A 15,705-nucleotide genomic window follows, 5' to 3' on the forward strand; every position below is an offset into this window, starting at 1 on the left:
CTCAAACAATGTGGTGTTTTTTCAGTCTGGCTCAACCGAACAGCTGGAATAATAGCCGCAAACACGTGCTCGAGCCGCCTTCCGCCTCTCCCGGCTGAGGAATAAAGGGCGGAGCTACGTCACAAACGCAACGCCCGATACTCTTTCTCCTGCTTAATCTACATGTTATTTTGCCAGCGAGTTGCACATTCTTGATACAGCAGTATTTACTCATTATGCACTATTCCATTGCTTTACTACCGTCTTCCATGGTGGCACTTTTGTGCGGCACGACTTTCGCTGCTGGCCCAGCCCCTTCCGAGCTGCAGAGTATATTGAAGAATACCCATAACAGCAAGGATTATGGGTATCCCACTGATATCACCAGAGATCTACATCCGGTAACACAGTCAACAGACTTACTATGTCTTCACTATGTCAATCTCTTGGTAGCAAACAGCTAATGCCTGTTGCCCAGATCCCAGTTCATTCCCACAAGTAAAGATTTCTGTTCAATTATATAGCTACCCAGCGATCCTTGGTGGATATTTTTGTGTCCTCATCTAACGCCCCATCCAAGTGACTACTGGAGAGAACGACCCTTCTATACTGGTATGATAACTAGTCATTATTGTTACTTTCAACTTCAGGGAAATCTGTCCAGCTAACTCAAGCTTTGGCCAGGCCTCTCGAAAGGTTGCACATCGACGGAAGCTGATGTCTGGCTGTACAATGACACTCTTTATGTTCGTACTCATTCACATTCACGCCCACTGCGTTCGTTGAACTATCGCTGAATATGATTAGGTTGGACACGATCAATCCTCATTGACAAAAGAGCGAACGCTCCAGTCGCTCTACATTAACCCGATTCTGGACATTTTGGAAAGACAGAATCCGACGAGCCCATTTGTCACCGAGCCAACGCGAAAGTAAGGATTTCCGACGCTTCTCATCTCGGCAATAATTGACAGCCTCTCCAGTGGTGTGTGGGATACCACGCCAGATCAAACGCTATACTTTTTCATAGACCTCAAAACCTCCGGTCCTGAGACGTTCAAGGCCGTTGTCAAAGCTTTGGAGCCTTTGCGTCAAAAGGGCTACCTCACTACGCTACACGGAGGTCGGAATTTGACCAATGGGCCAGTGACTGTGATTGGAACTGGAAACACACCTTTGAATATGGTTGCACATGTCTCTGATCGTGACTATTTTTTTGATGCTCCTTTGCCAGCTCTGAATGATGCGGAATATTCCAACATCACCAAGTTCGTTTCTCCAATCGCGTCGACCGACTTTGCAGCAGCTGTTGGGCGAATTACATCAGATACGGATCCTGTTCTCAACAACAGCCAGGTTATGGTGCTTAGAGATCAGATTGCGCTCGCCCGGAGCCGTGGAATCGGTGCACGTTACTGGAATACACCCTCCTGGCCAGTGCGCACCCGGAATCTTGTCTGGAGAACCCTCTTGCGCGAGGGAGTCGCATTACTCAACGTCGATGATTTAGACGCTGTTCTTACGGAGTTCTAGTACTGCGCTCGACAATCAACGAGAGGTGTGCTTCTTAATTTAATCTGACGCGTCAGTGAATTTCTGTTGTGCGACACGCACTATCTATTGGGAGTATCCTATGAAGGCCTACTTCGCGGAAGGCTTTGTTGCAGATGCACGTTTGTAGAGACACATGAGGAACGCTGCAGCAGGCGCCATGCCATGGCATTCAGGTCGGAGAGCATGAGAAGTAGTTAGCCTGATCGGGTGCACGTACGGCATTTGTGTGGCGATTGTTTGGCTTCGACGAAATGGATATAGCGATTTGAGCAACGTTCATCATCACTGTTTATATGGCGCGCACATTTGATGAACTCGCCGCCAAGTGTGTGACCACATCTGTATCGGACTTGAAGCTGAGTGCACTTGTTTGGCATATCGTTCTCTGGATGTCGGGCGGACGATCTTGTGTCAGCGCGTTTGTCAACCATCTCCATCTTCAAGCTCTTGCAATATTTTTGACGACTTACTGTCCCAGCGAAAGCGCGACTCATCCCATTTGTCATAGACGCCATAAAACTTCTCATATCTGGCTTCCTTGTCGTAAGACATTTTGAAGCCTTTTGAGGTCGTATCATCCGCACTTGGCGACGGAATATGAATGGAGGGTTCACGGTCACACTTTCGAGCTGATGTGAATCGAGTCCAGTCTCAAAGCGTTAGAAAAATTCATTAAGTCCTGAATATCTCGTGTATTCCCAAAGACGGGACATGATGTTTTTCGGTGAGAGATCTGAAGGCGAAAGAATGTTTAATTTTGGAAGAAGAAGGTGGGTGGTGAGCGCGCCTGCTAGATCATAAGTTGGGGTGAGCATCCCAAGCATACAAACAACGTCCAATTCGTTGTTCTTCCTGCAATGACCTGACTTAAGCCTTACTAAGTCGATTCGTCTATTTAATCTACTAGAATACATTTGATGCTTTCGAAAGCTTCATCAGATTGATGTTGATCATGCGTATGCTATACCAATATCCTCATTCTGAGTAGCCCGCTGCTAGTACCAAATCAACATAGTCTTCGGAGATAAGTCACAGAAGCTGCGTCACAGTTATGACAAGATTGAAAGGAATGAAAACTATTGTATCTGGAATTTTGTCTTTCTCCGGCATACCTCATCAGCTTGGCTGCATAACACAAAATGATATCGCTACAGACTGTATGTGGAATCGGCACGTGACCGTGAAATATAGGTGAAAGGTGAACAGTAGAATGTTAACAGCGCCGTCGACAACAGTGTGCAGGAGGTGCTCTCACCGTTCAACAATATCCTAATTTTATGAACCCGAGAGCGCATCATGCCTTGCCTGGGAGAACTTGCTGACCTTCTGGCTTCAGTGCTTCCAGCCAGTGTTGAGCTAATTGTCCGTCACGTCTCCTCCACACCAGCCCCTTCGCAAGACCTTTTCGCTGCTGCACCTGGACATGACCCGGAACCGACCTTTTGCGAGAACCATTTCCTGTCGGTCTCCATTGAGTCACAACAGCATGAAGGTGCAGAGATTATCATCTTTGGTATGGAGGTCCTGGTGTTCAATACGGCCCACCTCACGACGATCTTTGTCTCCAAGGCCGACTCCACCGGCCTGCTTCATCTCTTAGACATGAAAGAGAGGGTTTCTGTGTTAAGGTTGATTACTAGCACCTTCTTGTCGTTCCTGGTCAAATCTCATCTCAGACCAGGAGTGCGGCTTGTAGTGTCACTTTTTGCTCGGGCTCAAGATCAATATCTATTTCCTGGCAGCATTGATAACGCCGAGAAACACGTCCTCGACGATCGCGGCTTGATCAAATGGTGGTGCCGTGCGCTAGATCCTATCATCCGGGAACACGGAGCTGAGTCAGTGTCTGAAGGGTCGCAAGTCAAAGTCTCCGCTGAAGCAGCTAAAGCCTCCGCAACAGCGTATCTGATTGTGCCGGGATGCGACCGCTTCGAAACGCGCAGCTTCTTTCCAGTGTCGGCCAGGTCCGACCCTACGAATCAGCCGCGATGGCTCGCCAGCTATCCTCTCCAGCAACTATGTCGCGATCCAGCCGCGCCACCACGCTGTCTTGTACCGCGGTTCCCTGATGATCCAAAGACACGTTTTTTGATAGACCTTGATGATGAGCTGCCGGAGTCTGAAGACGGTGAAGCTCCATCATCCGGCTCTGGGCATTGGAAGAGCGTCAAATCCATTGACCAATTCTGGGAATTGATGGCGTTCCGGCAAGAGTGCTCAGCGGGCCGGCTGGTCGGTTTTCTTTGGCTGGTTGTCAACCCTCCGGGTCTCTTGAACACTACAACAATGGCCAGTCGAGCCGGACAGGGGCCAAGTGTGAGCCAAGACGCCAAGAGCAAGCATGTCGATGACAACGGAGTGTCTGCTGAGAACGCGTCTCTGGAGAGTGACCATGGAACGCATGTTGCGCACGGTACAAAACCGCCAACAAACAAAGCTGAGGACAGCGCCGAAAATAGCCTCGATAGAGAAGTCCCTCATGCTACCACCGCCGTGCTGCCGGAGAAGGCCACGCTTTCGTCATCCACAGGGAAGGTCCCCTTCCATTGGCCTGAATCTGGTCGTGGAGAGGTCGTGCTGCAGGAAGCAGATTACAAGAAAATGATGGATGGGGTACTGGATCAATTCTATGATTTCGGTGAGGTCGCCGCAAGCACTCAGTTTTACATTGACCAAGTGGCCTCACTTGCAGATCAATTGACCTGGGGCAAACGAATCACGGGAACGTGTAGTCCACAAGATGCTAGCCAGAAATTCGAGGTCGCGAACAATCTCCTTAGTGGCGACTTGCTACGCAAGAGGAAGAAGCCATCGCAAGCGAAGGATGAAAAGGACATCGATCAGGCGGCAGTTACAGAAAAGCAAGAGTCCAAAGTGGCCAGCTCGACAGCCGAGCAGCCAGCTGCTGTGAATGTCCTCGGCGCTGGTCTGATACGGAAGAAAAAGAAGACATAATCATGACCTTCACATTCAATTATTCAAGTCGGACCCATCAGCATCGGCGTTTTGTTATCATGAAGGAGTTCCATTTGCAGAGGCGACAAAAACCGATATCCACCCGACGGTCTCAATTGTCTACTATTATTTTAGTCTGATTCGATGCAACATTTCTGTCTAAATATGAAGCTGAGCGCAGTCCACAGTTCAAGTTTTCCATGTCGAGTCTTGACCTTGAAGCCTGCATGCCCTCCCAATCAGCAGACTTCTTCTACCGCAAGGATGAATGTGCCATGAGCGCTAGAATCTGACATGTTTGCATTGACGTGCATCACGTTTCATGACTCGTGCTTCAATGCCATATACCTATTCCCGCAAGACTGCAATGATTTTTCTTCCAGAATGTATTTTTAAAAGTCTCGAACTTCACTCCTACGACGACCCACTTGTATGCCACCTGCAGCGAGGCTGACCATTGGCTCCCACATCCGTGGCCGGATGGTTAATTGGATCAGCTCCACGTGTGTTGGTCTCACATAACAATAAGAATCTCGTGGACAACTGTCCCACAGGCTTGTTTGACGTCTTGCACGACTCCACCTCTTTCAACTCTTCTGAACCCTGCAGACTCTCACGTCACCCTAGAATGCTCTCTGTCATCGCCGCCATTGGTCCTCGTTCCTTTCCAGTCTCATGCTAAAGACGAACTTCAAGTCACTCGAAGTGCCCACCGGCAATGGCACGATACCCTTCTCCGTTGCCGTGGGCTGGGTCGGCTTGGTCTGGTGGCTGACCGTGTCGAGCGTGTGCGGTCTCGGATATCTCCAGATGTAAGCCATTATCCCACCTGAGGGGACTTGGAGATATTCCTGTGGTGCCGTGTTGCGCGCACCCCGCGCGCAAACGCACCTACCAAGGGTTCTCCCCTGATTGCCGTCAAGCTTGCGCCGAATGAAATGCTGACTTCCTGTGCTATCAGCTGGCGATACTTCCTGCGACGACCCAAAGAGTCAATCTTAGCCCACGATCGCAATGCCCCCCACGTCACTGCCATTCGCCCCGTCAAGGGTCTCGAGCCTAATCTCTACGACTGCCTCGCTGCGACATTCCAACAGGATTACCCGCGCGACAAACTGACTGTCTGTCTTTGTGTGGCTACTCGCGACGATCCGGCTTATCCAACACTTTGCCAATTGCTACGTGATTTCCCGGAAGTGGAAGCGCAGGTCTTTATCGAAGAGGAGGACCCCTTATTGCGGAGTGACGGTCCGGGGACGTACGAACTGGGACCGAACCCGAAGATTCGCAATATGAGTCGCGCATACCGAGAAGCCAAAGGTGATATCGTCTGGATCATTGATTGCAATGTGTGGGTTGGAAAGGGGGTCTGTGGGCGGATGGTCGACCGTCTTTGCGGTACAGGCGCCACTTCGAGTAAAAAATACAAGTTCGTGCATCATCTACCGGTCGTGGTAGATGTCACGGGCGAGATTGGCTCGGGCGGCGAGAGACAAGCACACCTGAATGGCACTTTGAATGAGACTTTACGCTCGGGCGTTGTTGGTGCAACGTCGACAATGAGGCGGCCGGAGGACGGCTGGACAAGCATGGTGGAGACAGGCGGCGGTCGCCTGGAAGAGCTGTTCCTTTCATCGTCCCACGCGAAGATGTACACGGCTATCAATACCGTCTTGATTGCCCCATGCATTGTGGGAAAGTCCAACATGTTCCGTCGCTCGCATCTTGACTACTTGACAGCGCCGGTCCCGGGAGACCGGTACAAGCGACATCCAGGGGTCGACTACTTCTCGGACAACATCTGTGAAGATCACCTTATTGGAGACCTCCTCTGGCGTCAACAGGTGCGAGAAGAACGGGAGCTCGGCGAGCGTTGGGGCAAGCATGCCATGGTGTTTGGAGACCTCGCAATCCAGCCTGTAGCAAACATGAGCGTACAAGGGTACGTCGCCCGGCGGATCAGATGGCTACGGGTGCGCAAGTTCACGGTGCTCCTTGCTACGCTCGTTGAGCCTGGCACTGAGTCGCTTTTGTGTACGCTTTACGGCGCTTGGGGAATTACAACTGCACTAGCGCCATATCTCGTGCGGAACGGGTATCACTTTGCCTCCCTTCTGAGCACGTGGACTGCGTTTTTCGGTGTCTTTGCACTCGGTATCGCTCTTTGGATCGTGACCGATTGGACTCTGTATATCAATCTGCATTCTTCTCAGGCTATTGAGGTTGACGATGACACCCCCGTCTTCGCTCGGCCTTGCCGACGGCCCTCGCAAGCCACTCGACGGCCATTCCTTCAATGGCTTGTTGCCTGGCTTGGTCGTGAGCTTCTGGCTTTGCCTATCTGGATCATCGCTGTTTATGGCGGGGTCACGGTCGTGTGGCGAGAGCGACGTTTCAAAGTTGGATTTGACGCCAGGGTTCGTGAGATTCGCGAGGATCAGCCCAACCGAGCCAGCTCGTCGCGAGGATCGCCCTCCCTGGGGTCCGTCGTTGGATGGCTGCCTACGGCGTCGCGGACTAATGGTAGCGCGATGGGCAAAGCTCGTCGTGATTGACCATCATGAGATGGCGGTCCGGCGGATGCAAGCACACGCTGTAAATATCTTTAGCTTTATATACAATACCAAAATAAATTCATAAAGTTGCCGTCCTTCTCGCGCGCTTTATTGGGCTAGTCAAGAGGATTGGGAGTCAATAAAAACTGAAACGTATCATTTGGTGAGCATTTTGTACTTTTTCATCTATCCGTGAAATTATGCCTTAGTAACTTTCACACTTTATCGTCCGCCCCCCTCCCGGGTCCATGAGGTTTTTTTTGGCTCTTTCCCAATCACGAGGACTTTTCAGCCTCAGTAGCGCTGCTTTCCAGCCCAGCCGCCTTCTCCGAGCTCAACAACCACTCAACAACCTGTCTGCCAGCAGACATCTCACCAGCATCGGCCTGTTGCTGTTGACCCTGCTCCTCCTCGCCAATGGTCATCTCAATCTCCTGAGGCTCGTCAGCATTCTCAGCAGCCTCACCATCCTCCTCGGCACCAGCAGACCAGGCCGCACGCTCGGCAAGGAACATGGCATCGTGACCAGCGTCATTCTTGAGAGCAACGTCGGCACCAGCCTCGACAAGAGCCTTGACGCATTCCAGGTGCGTGTTCAGCGCAGCCCAGTGAAGGGGCGTGTTGCCTGAATGATTGGGGTGGTTGACAAAGGCTGTGCGCTGGGCAGCGTCCAGAGGGGACAGCTTCTGGAGCAGAGCGTTGAGGATTTCTACTTCTCGTCAGTCTGGTGGAGTTCATACAGGAGGGCTTGGAAAGCAGAACCGCAAGTTTGTGTTTGGCATAGAGCGTTTACGTACCGCTGTTTCCATTGGCAGCAGGGAAGTGAAGCACGCAGGAGCCCGTTCCGCCGGCACTCTCATCTTCCATGTCGATGACTGACGCAACAATGTGCGATTCAGGGCAGTTGTGCTGGGCAGCAAGAGTGGCAATGTCGGCATTCAAAGCCTCGAGGTCTCCAGCTCGGGCGTCATAGATGAGGTCATCAACAGCCTCTGCTGAAAGCGCGACGAGCACTGTCGGCGCAGGCTTTGATGTTGAGGAAGACATGTTAAGAAGTTGGCCGCAAGAGACCTGATCTGAACTGAGAGTTCTAGATCGATAAACCAAGATTGCCCTGGTTGCAAATAATTGATCCTCGTCGTCTTTTCTCGACGGAGTTGCTCGAGCTTTGGCCCTGCGGTAAAGATGCTTGAAATGGCTTTTTCGAAGCAAAGAAACGGGTCCTGTTGAGATTTGTTAACGCAGTGCTTTTCAAAAAAAAAAACATGTATGACCCAGTTCCAAGTCGAGACTCAATTTTGGAGCAAACTGTGAAAGATTGAGAATAGCTGACTCAGTAACAGCATGAGACCTGTCATCCTTCTTCTCTGCTTTTCACGCCATACTCCGCTGCCCTTGACACTTTCCTTTCGGACCCCGGCGTCACAGATTAGAGTATCTGATGAGGTCGTGTTTGATGTCTTACAGCAACCCTCACAAGCCCACGAAGCAGAAATCCAAAATAAAGTTGCCCATCCTCTCACAAGATGGAAATTTTCACTTACCTTTGAATTATTCTCTTTTTCACCTGCAATCTACTGATGCAAAGATCCACAGATCCGAAAGAAACTTTGATATCGAAGATCACATGACTTTGAGTGGGGTTAGAGCGGTTCGGCACCAGTTGGAACTACAAAAGTAGAAGTACTAATTGATGAGCCATCCATGAAAACGTTGTCGACGCAAGGTATGATTCTGAAAAGGTGATTAGAAATGCCATACAGGGTCAGGTCCAAGATCTCTTAAAGTTTCATATTGTCTTCATATTGATACAGTATTCCTGTACGGGGACAGGCGCAAGCCCCGGAAGGTATAAAAGTGGCCACATCCATGCACTCACGAATCATAAAAAAAAGGCTCAACCCAAAACGAAAACGCCTCTGTATCTCGCACACCAATGGTGCGGGTGGTATCTCAAAGTCTCAGTATGCCATTAGCATCCTTCCCATATGTAATGATTGTTGGAAGAGCGAGGCTGGCGGGCAGCGTACAAAGAAGTGCCTCGGGCCTCCTGCCGATCTTTGCATCGTGCCAATTCAATCCCGAAGCCAAGCTCTGCGCTTTTCTTCTTTCTTTTCCCGGCGCTTTTCCTTGAACATCTTCAATTCCTTCTTGCTCAGCTTCTTCCCACTGCGCTCAGCCTTGAGACTTCGTCCATCGTGACTGTTTGCCGCCGCGTCGACATCGAAGAATGCGTTCATTTGCCGCCTCGCCTTATTCTCATCATTGTAATTCTCTGGGAGGTTTGCATCGGCCTGCCAGCGACCGGTGAACCGATTGAATGTGCCGGTCGCGGCGTATGCGGCCGCAGCATCGACTGCTGATCCACCTGTCTCTTGAGACAATTGCTCATGCTGCTGCGCATAAGAGGCATTCGGGTCGTAATCACCATGAATAGCGGGATTGTAACCCCCCAGCACTGGGGCCTTTTCCTCGAGGGCTTTCGGGGCTCCGGCTGCGCTGGCGCTGGCACTCTCAGTGCCGGGAGCTGCGCCTTCAGGCACTCGGGGATTTTCCCACTGGGTAAGACCGGTGAATCGGTTGAAGAAATAGAAGGCTTGTGACGTTGCATCCCAGACGGGCTCCCATCCGTCGTCCTCGGCTTTTCCAGGTGGTGCCTCATCAGGAAGTGGAGGAGGCACTTCGTCGGGCAAAGGTGGTGCTGATTCTGAGTCGTTGGACGTCGGGACAGGGTCATTCAAAGCAGGCGAAGATGAGGGGTGCTCTTGATCGTCCCGAGAAGGCGATCTCTCAAGAGGGGTATCTGCATGGTCGTCATTGGGCGAACTTGTCTCTATCGTAGGATTCTCAACATCGGGTGAAGGTGTCTCAGGTGCAGAGGGCACGGCACGAGACTCATTTGGATGGGGATCAGGCGAGGGCGGCTGGTCAGACATTATGTGTGTTAGCACCACTACATGTAGTAGCGAAAATCAGAGTGCGACTGGATGAGCCGTGGCGCATGCGCTGTTTCATTGACGCAGTCGGAGCGGCTTTCAAGAGGGCTATTTTGGTCGCATCACGTATAGCACTTGCCGAAGCTTGAGATAAGATTGTTCACCGCCCGCACTCAAAATGGGTAGGTGGCCATGGAGGTGCTGCCGCGCAGCGCGTGACATGACGTGATGTCAGCCTTATCTACTACCAAAAGCGTGCTACCATGACTACCGCGCTTCTAAATGAATGTAAGGCAGTCATCGATCCAAGTTAGTACTATCCCCCAATTCTATCCCCCGATTCAACAAAACATGTGAGCTTGTGGAGAATAGACCACTGGTACCTAAGTTTCCATCTGGAGACCAGGTGATTTTTACTGCCTATTGAGTAGTGAGTTCGTATTTCTCTGAAAAGTTCACGGGTACTACTAGTAAGTGGGAGATCTCTTTTGGCTGAGAATTGGTACTCTGAAAAGTTGTATGAATGAAGACAAACAGTTGATACCTCATTGCGTTAGAGGATCGAGGGGGAAATCTTCATGGCAGCAGAGGGAAGATAAAGGTCAATTGACCCCCAGTCTTGTCCGAGTTCTGCTAGCTTTATAGAGTGATTTTATGTCTATAATTCTTCTTTATTCAGGTCACTAAGCCTCTACATAATAAACAGATGTACATTTTTCGGGGAGTTCAGCACATGTAAATTATAGGATAATAGGATTTAGGTTTGAATGACCGATAAAGCTCATGTGACCAACCCGGCAAGTAGATGTCTCTCCACCAGACAGTGGTGAGAACTCGTCAGAATGAGGTATGTCATGACGCATAAATCTTCCTCTTCTTAACGTGATAAATGACGACTCGGACGTGACATACACGGGGAATGCTGCATCATAGTCGATGTAGAATCTCTTCCAATGAAGTCCCGCAGCAAGAGAACAGCTTGTGACGCGGATTATGAGTCGGGTCGGAGCTCTGAACTTACGAATAATATCAAGATTCGTATTTTTCCTACTTCAATGGCCTGGAAGACAAGCCAGACGATCGATTTTGGCAGGAGGGTGACTCTGATATTTACTCGACGCGAGATGACTCCAAGTCTTGTATGGCATGGGGCAAAGGTGGTTCAAAATATCTTGAAAGCCGCCCACGACCTATACCTTGGTACCTAAGTTGTGACTGACAGGACCATTTCTCAATCGAACCTAAGCTATGACTAGTAGTGATTCGTAACATGTAGGTAGGTATCTATAGCTGAACAGGACCTTTACTTACCACATGAGGTCACTGATGGACCCGGGACTGGCATTGGAAGGGCCCTTCTACATCGAATATAATTCTATGAAACTGCCGACTTAGTAATTGGTCATTGCATGCCTAAGATCTAGCAATCGTTGAGATGTACTAGTAATGGCCGTATTCTTTGATAAGTGCGTACGTACATACGTCCTCGGGCAGTTAGTTGGTGCTAATGGGTGGCCCACACCATCGATTCTCCAACGACCAAGGGATATATCTTCACGCATCAAATGTATGTCGAGATGTCGCTCCCACTATCTAGGTCCAAAGAATACAAAATATGTCGGGTACATTCAAACACTATATGTCATACAGTACGTGCTGGATTCATGCGTTTTTTGATTCGTCCGACTAGACATGCTATACACATGTCACAACTCGCACTTCCTCTCTCTACTCTCCAGTTAGGTAGCGGAATACTTAGGTAGACACCCGACAATTACTAGTAGTACTGGAAGACGAGCTCTCGATATATCAAGCGGGCATCGTTCACATCCACGGTTCCCAAGCGGAGATCTGGCGCATCCGTTCCCGTTTCTTCAAGAACAGTGAACGAGATTTTCGTGAGTCAGGATTCATTTCTAGCCTTACAGACTATCACAAAGTAATGGGATGAGATCAAATGAATCTCAACGATGGGCATGATAGGCGCAGGCTCAGTAATTATTGGGCCGGACCTGGGGCTTGCAGAGGTACTTCGTTTTTACCAGGATCCGCTTTGTGGCCTGTGTTTACAAAGCTACGACCTCGGTGACATGCTCATATCCTAGGTATGATCGCTGCTCAAGCTACACCCAGAGAGAGAACACAATGTGTGCAGACGAAATGTCGCAACTCGACATTGGTTGACAAATCATGTGTTCATCAACTTGAAGACGTATCGCGTTGTCCGAGATTACCCCCACACGGGGCAATTCCACAGGAAAAGCAAAGGTACTGTATCTTCCATGATCATCATAGTCTGTTGCATCCTAAGGATGCACCTGTCGGCGGCTGAGTCGATAGTCAACTCCCCAACAATGCAGAGGTCAACAGATTGCCTGGTCAACAAAACAACAGACTAATGCGCCAAAGCTCCTGACTAGCAGCGACGGACTGACAATCCGAATAGTATATGCATAGTTTCACTCCTATGTAGGAGGTTCAAGGGAGATCACATCAAATTGACCAAGAGCGAACTGAATGACAGAAGGAGAGATTATCACAGTATCCAATGTACTGTCGTAATCTACGATGTGCTGGGCTTGTCGAAACCTACTCGCGGCCTTGTGTTTACACCTGTGACTATCGGGAATTGACGTCCTCTGGTACCACTCCCATGATTGCGGCTCATTAGTGTAAGACCATCGTGATGAACTAAGCTCCCAGAACAGCCTGGCAATGAGCGATCTTGAAGGAAGGGCGAGCAGGAATTATTCAGGCGTGATCGGGCGAGAGACACCCGCCAGGGTTAGTGGCATCCCTTGCAGGGATGGATGGGTCTTCCCGTACAGGAGGTGCAGGAGGCGCACCCCACGTCGAGCCGGCCACTGGACCCTTTCAACACTGCACATCCGGGGGCAAGCATGCAGGGTATCTGTGTGTGTACACCGTACTATGAGTTGACCAGCATGCTGGATCCCTCACTGACTGACTCCAGGCATACCGCTCAGGAAGAGAACGGATCGTGGCCAAGATCCATGGCCCGACTGTTGACGGTGAAGACCGCTCCTTGATGGTTGACCGACTGCAAACCGGTGCTTGTTATGACCCGCTTTTTAGGGCCCAAGCTTAAGCCAGAGCTGCAAGCCTTATTTGAGATGACCCTATCAGGATCGACGCGGACATCTATACTGCAGTACATGTTCCGAGTGACGGGGGATGATCGGTCGCCCGACCAAGTTTACGAGTTGGAGCACGAGGCATCTCAATTTGGAGAATGAGCTGGAACCAAGCGAAATCTCTGCTAAGCAAATATGAGTCTGTCGTGGAGGGACCCTGCTGTCATCGGACAAACGATGCCAATGGAATGGGGTCGGAAATAGGCCGAGCAGCTCAGCTAGTGCCTGGAGCTGACAGGTGATGCACATCCTATTCAAACCTATAAGGAATGTTCACCATAGCACCGGAGGTCGCGTGTTATGCAAGACAATCCCAAATATGGGTAGATCCATACCAGAAAGCTCCTAAGGGAGCGTTCCTCGACAACCAAAGACCTCTTGAGTGGAGTCGGGGAAGGCCATCACCCCTGCAGATTCCCTGCATGTTGCATTCCAAAGCGAGGGAGGAGAGGCGAGAACTGCATGGCTGGGGAGGGACAACCCGACAGCGTACCAACAAGGAGCAATTTTCTCAACGGTGGACAGGCGAGACAACAACACAGCCAGAGAGGAAAACATACAGACAGAGAGGGGGGGGGGGGGAGAGAGCGAGAGAAAAGCTCAAGAGCTCACAGACCACTTCGCAAAGGCTATAAAGGAAGGCGTTTTCTTCACTCTGTCAATTCTTTTCCTCATCACGCATCACTCTCTTTCAAGCATTCCCTTCTTTCGAAGCCCAGCTTTCTTCATCACACTCTCTCGAGACTTCCCTCGTTCAAACCCAAATCCACCGTCATAATGCAGTTCACTACTCTGTCCGCTCTTCTCGGCCTTGCTGCCACCGTCGTTGCTCTTCCTCCCGTTGCTCCCTCCGCTGGTGGCGTCGGCAATGGCAACGGTGTCGGCAACAAGGGTAACACCCAGGTCCGCTTCCCTGTGCCTGACAACATGACTGTCAAGCAGGCCCAGGCCAAGTGCGGTGACCAGGCTCAGCTCTCCTGCTGCAACAAGGCCACCTACGCTGGTGACACCACCGATGTCAACTCTGGCATCCTCGGCGGTACCCTCAGCAACCTCATCGGTGCTGGCTCTGGTGCCGACGGTCTTGGTCTCTTCAACCAGTGCTCCAAGCTGGATCTGCAGGTCCCCATCGTTGGTATCCCCCTCCAGGACCTGGTCAACCAGAAGTGCAAGCAGAACATTGCCTGCTGCCAGAACTCTCCTTCCAGCGCCGTGAGTATTACTTGTCCTTGTATCTCTGAAGAACCCTTCACTGACAACTCTACAGAACTCCGACCTCATTGGTCTTGGCCTGCCCTGCGTTGCCCTTGGCTCCATCATCTAAGGGATTCGCCTTTCCTATTCTCGCCGCATCGGCGAAGCGGATAGGTGGCTACGCGGGCTTGTTGAGGCTTTAGGGTCTTGGCTTGTTGGGACGTCGACGCGGCCGTGGACTGTATTCGACACTTGGGATATGAATCAGGATCATACAGATGTTCCATTAGTTAGACTCTGGTTTCTTTTACCCTTGGATCATAAATTATGTCGGTGGCACCCCTCGGAGAGAAGAAAGTCTGGTTTTGTTTACGTTGGGCTTGTCCCCCACGCTCGCTCATGTCTAGTGCATGCTGCTCTGTTTTTAGCTGCAGTCTATCTTCGGACAGCCGTCTTATTTGAATTAATTGATTAGAGATCGTCGTGAAATTTGTCTCACTGCTCCTTCCACGCCCACGTTCTTCAACCTCTTATCGTCTTCACACGCGCTTCCCGTATATCCCGTCTCGTCGCAAATGTCGAGCCGCTCCGAGCGTGTGCAGAAGTCTTCAGTCTGGCTGCGACGAAATTCGCACGAATCAAGTCTCATTACTTCCCACTCTCTCCCTCGCCCGCTTTTTGTCCGCTGGCTCTCTTCTTACAATCCCGCTCCTTCATAATTCAACCCTGTTGACCATATGAGACGTCCTACGATACGATTGTAATGTGTCAAATAAGACCTTCAGAATCCTTGTAGTACATTGGCTATAACACAAGATGCAAGACGCTGCTCTTCTTGGTCCCTGGCCTGTCCGGATTTAAATCGTACTCTAGAGTCTAGATGCGGCACAGGGGACGGGAAGCCCTATCTTCGACAAACCCAGACTATTGTCCTACCAACATGGAGGCATAGGCTCCATTGGACCTTGATTCACATTTGCTCTCCTCGGAGGAATCATCAGCTTTGATCGAAACACGAGAGGTACCTCTGTCTTGGGTTGAGTTCCTTATCATCAAGTCCGTTGATTTGACCCTAATGACCCACAGTGCATCGCTGTCGCCAACAGACTGTGGCGAATCGTACGTTGCTCATACATGTTTCCAACATCAAGAGACTAGGTCAAGCGCAAGGAGGCTTAGAAGCTTATCACATGGGTGAGCGTTGCGAATAAGGTACCTGACCTAGTGCCAATATTCTGCCTAATCACAGAAGAAGTGGAAGGCTACAAATACCCATCGTATACTCATATGAGCATCATGGCATCATCTGCTCCATTCTTCATTGTTCGTAATGATATACAGCTACGATAGGGGCAGCTGTATGATGGGAGAGAGGGA

General features: G+C 50.4%; 7 protein-coding genes across 7 annotated transcripts; 4 read left to right on the top strand and 3 right to left on the bottom strand.

Moving 5' to 3' along the window:
• Positions 1 to 215: 215 nt before the first annotated feature.
• N7539_000068 (uncharacterized protein) lies at positions 216 to 1,512 on the top strand (the record flags this gene model as incomplete). Its single annotated transcript, XM_056929672.1, has 4 exons — positions 216 to 380; positions 654 to 725; positions 787 to 911; positions 963 to 1,512. The coding sequence occupies 4 exons, from the start codon at positions 216 to 218 to the stop codon at positions 1,510 to 1,512; spliced, it is 912 nt and encodes a 303-aa protein (XP_056793965.1).
• A 215-nt stretch (positions 1,513 to 1,727) lies between these two features.
• N7539_000069 (uncharacterized protein) lies at positions 1,728 to 2,085 on the bottom strand (the record flags this gene model as incomplete). The annotated part of the gene is made up of 2 exons (XM_056929673.1): positions 1,728 to 1,918; positions 2,004 to 2,085. The coding sequence occupies 2 exons, from the start codon at positions 2,083 to 2,085 to the stop codon at positions 1,728 to 1,730; spliced, it is 273 nt and encodes a 90-aa protein (XP_056793966.1).
• A 744-nt stretch (positions 2,086 to 2,829) lies between these two features.
• Positions 2,830 to 4,488, top strand: N7539_000070 (H3 histone acetyltransferase RTT109; the record flags this gene model as incomplete). The annotated part of the gene is made up of 1 exon (XM_056929674.1): positions 2,830 to 4,488. One exon carries the CDS (start codon positions 2,830 to 2,832, stop codon positions 4,486 to 4,488), a length of 1,659 nt encoding a protein of 552 aa, XP_056793967.1.
• Positions 4,489 to 5,426: 938 nt separating this feature from the next.
• N7539_000071 (putative ceramide glucosyltransferase) lies at positions 5,427 to 7,043 on the top strand (the record flags this gene model as incomplete). The annotated part of the gene is made up of 1 exon (XM_056929675.1): positions 5,427 to 7,043. The coding sequence occupies one exon, from the start codon at positions 5,427 to 5,429 to the stop codon at positions 7,041 to 7,043; it is 1,617 nt and encodes a 538-aa protein (XP_056793968.1).
• Positions 7,044 to 7,318: 275 nt separating this feature from the next.
• N7539_000072 (ankyrin repeat domain-containing protein) lies at positions 7,319 to 8,090 on the bottom strand (the record flags this gene model as incomplete). Its single annotated transcript, XM_056929676.1, has 2 exons — positions 7,319 to 7,752; positions 7,841 to 8,090. The coding sequence occupies 2 exons, from the start codon at positions 8,088 to 8,090 to the stop codon at positions 7,319 to 7,321; spliced, it is 684 nt and encodes a 227-aa protein (XP_056793969.1).
• A 1,028-nt stretch (positions 8,091 to 9,118) lies between these two features.
• Positions 9,119 to 9,979, bottom strand: N7539_000073 (WW domain-containing protein; the record flags this gene model as incomplete). The annotated part of the gene is made up of 1 exon (XM_056929677.1): positions 9,119 to 9,979. The coding sequence occupies one exon, from the start codon at positions 9,977 to 9,979 to the stop codon at positions 9,119 to 9,121; it is 861 nt and encodes a 286-aa protein (XP_056793970.1).
• A 3,932-nt stretch (positions 9,980 to 13,911) lies between these two features.
• N7539_000074 (hydrophobin family protein) lies at positions 13,912 to 14,458 on the top strand (the record flags this gene model as incomplete). Its single annotated transcript, XM_056929678.1, has 2 exons — positions 13,912 to 14,346; positions 14,402 to 14,458. 2 exons carry the CDS (start codon positions 13,912 to 13,914, stop codon positions 14,456 to 14,458), a joined length of 492 nt encoding a protein of 163 aa, XP_056793971.1.
• Between the last annotated feature and the right edge of the window lie 1,247 nt (positions 14,459 to 15,705).

This window comes from Penicillium diatomitis, assembly GCF_028827545.1.
Source record: "Penicillium diatomitis strain IBT 30728 chromosome Unknown utg000001l_segment0_segment0, whole genome shotgun sequence".
In the NCBI taxonomy this organism is placed as follows: domain Eukaryota; kingdom Fungi; phylum Ascomycota; class Eurotiomycetes; order Eurotiales; family Aspergillaceae; genus Penicillium; species Penicillium diatomitis.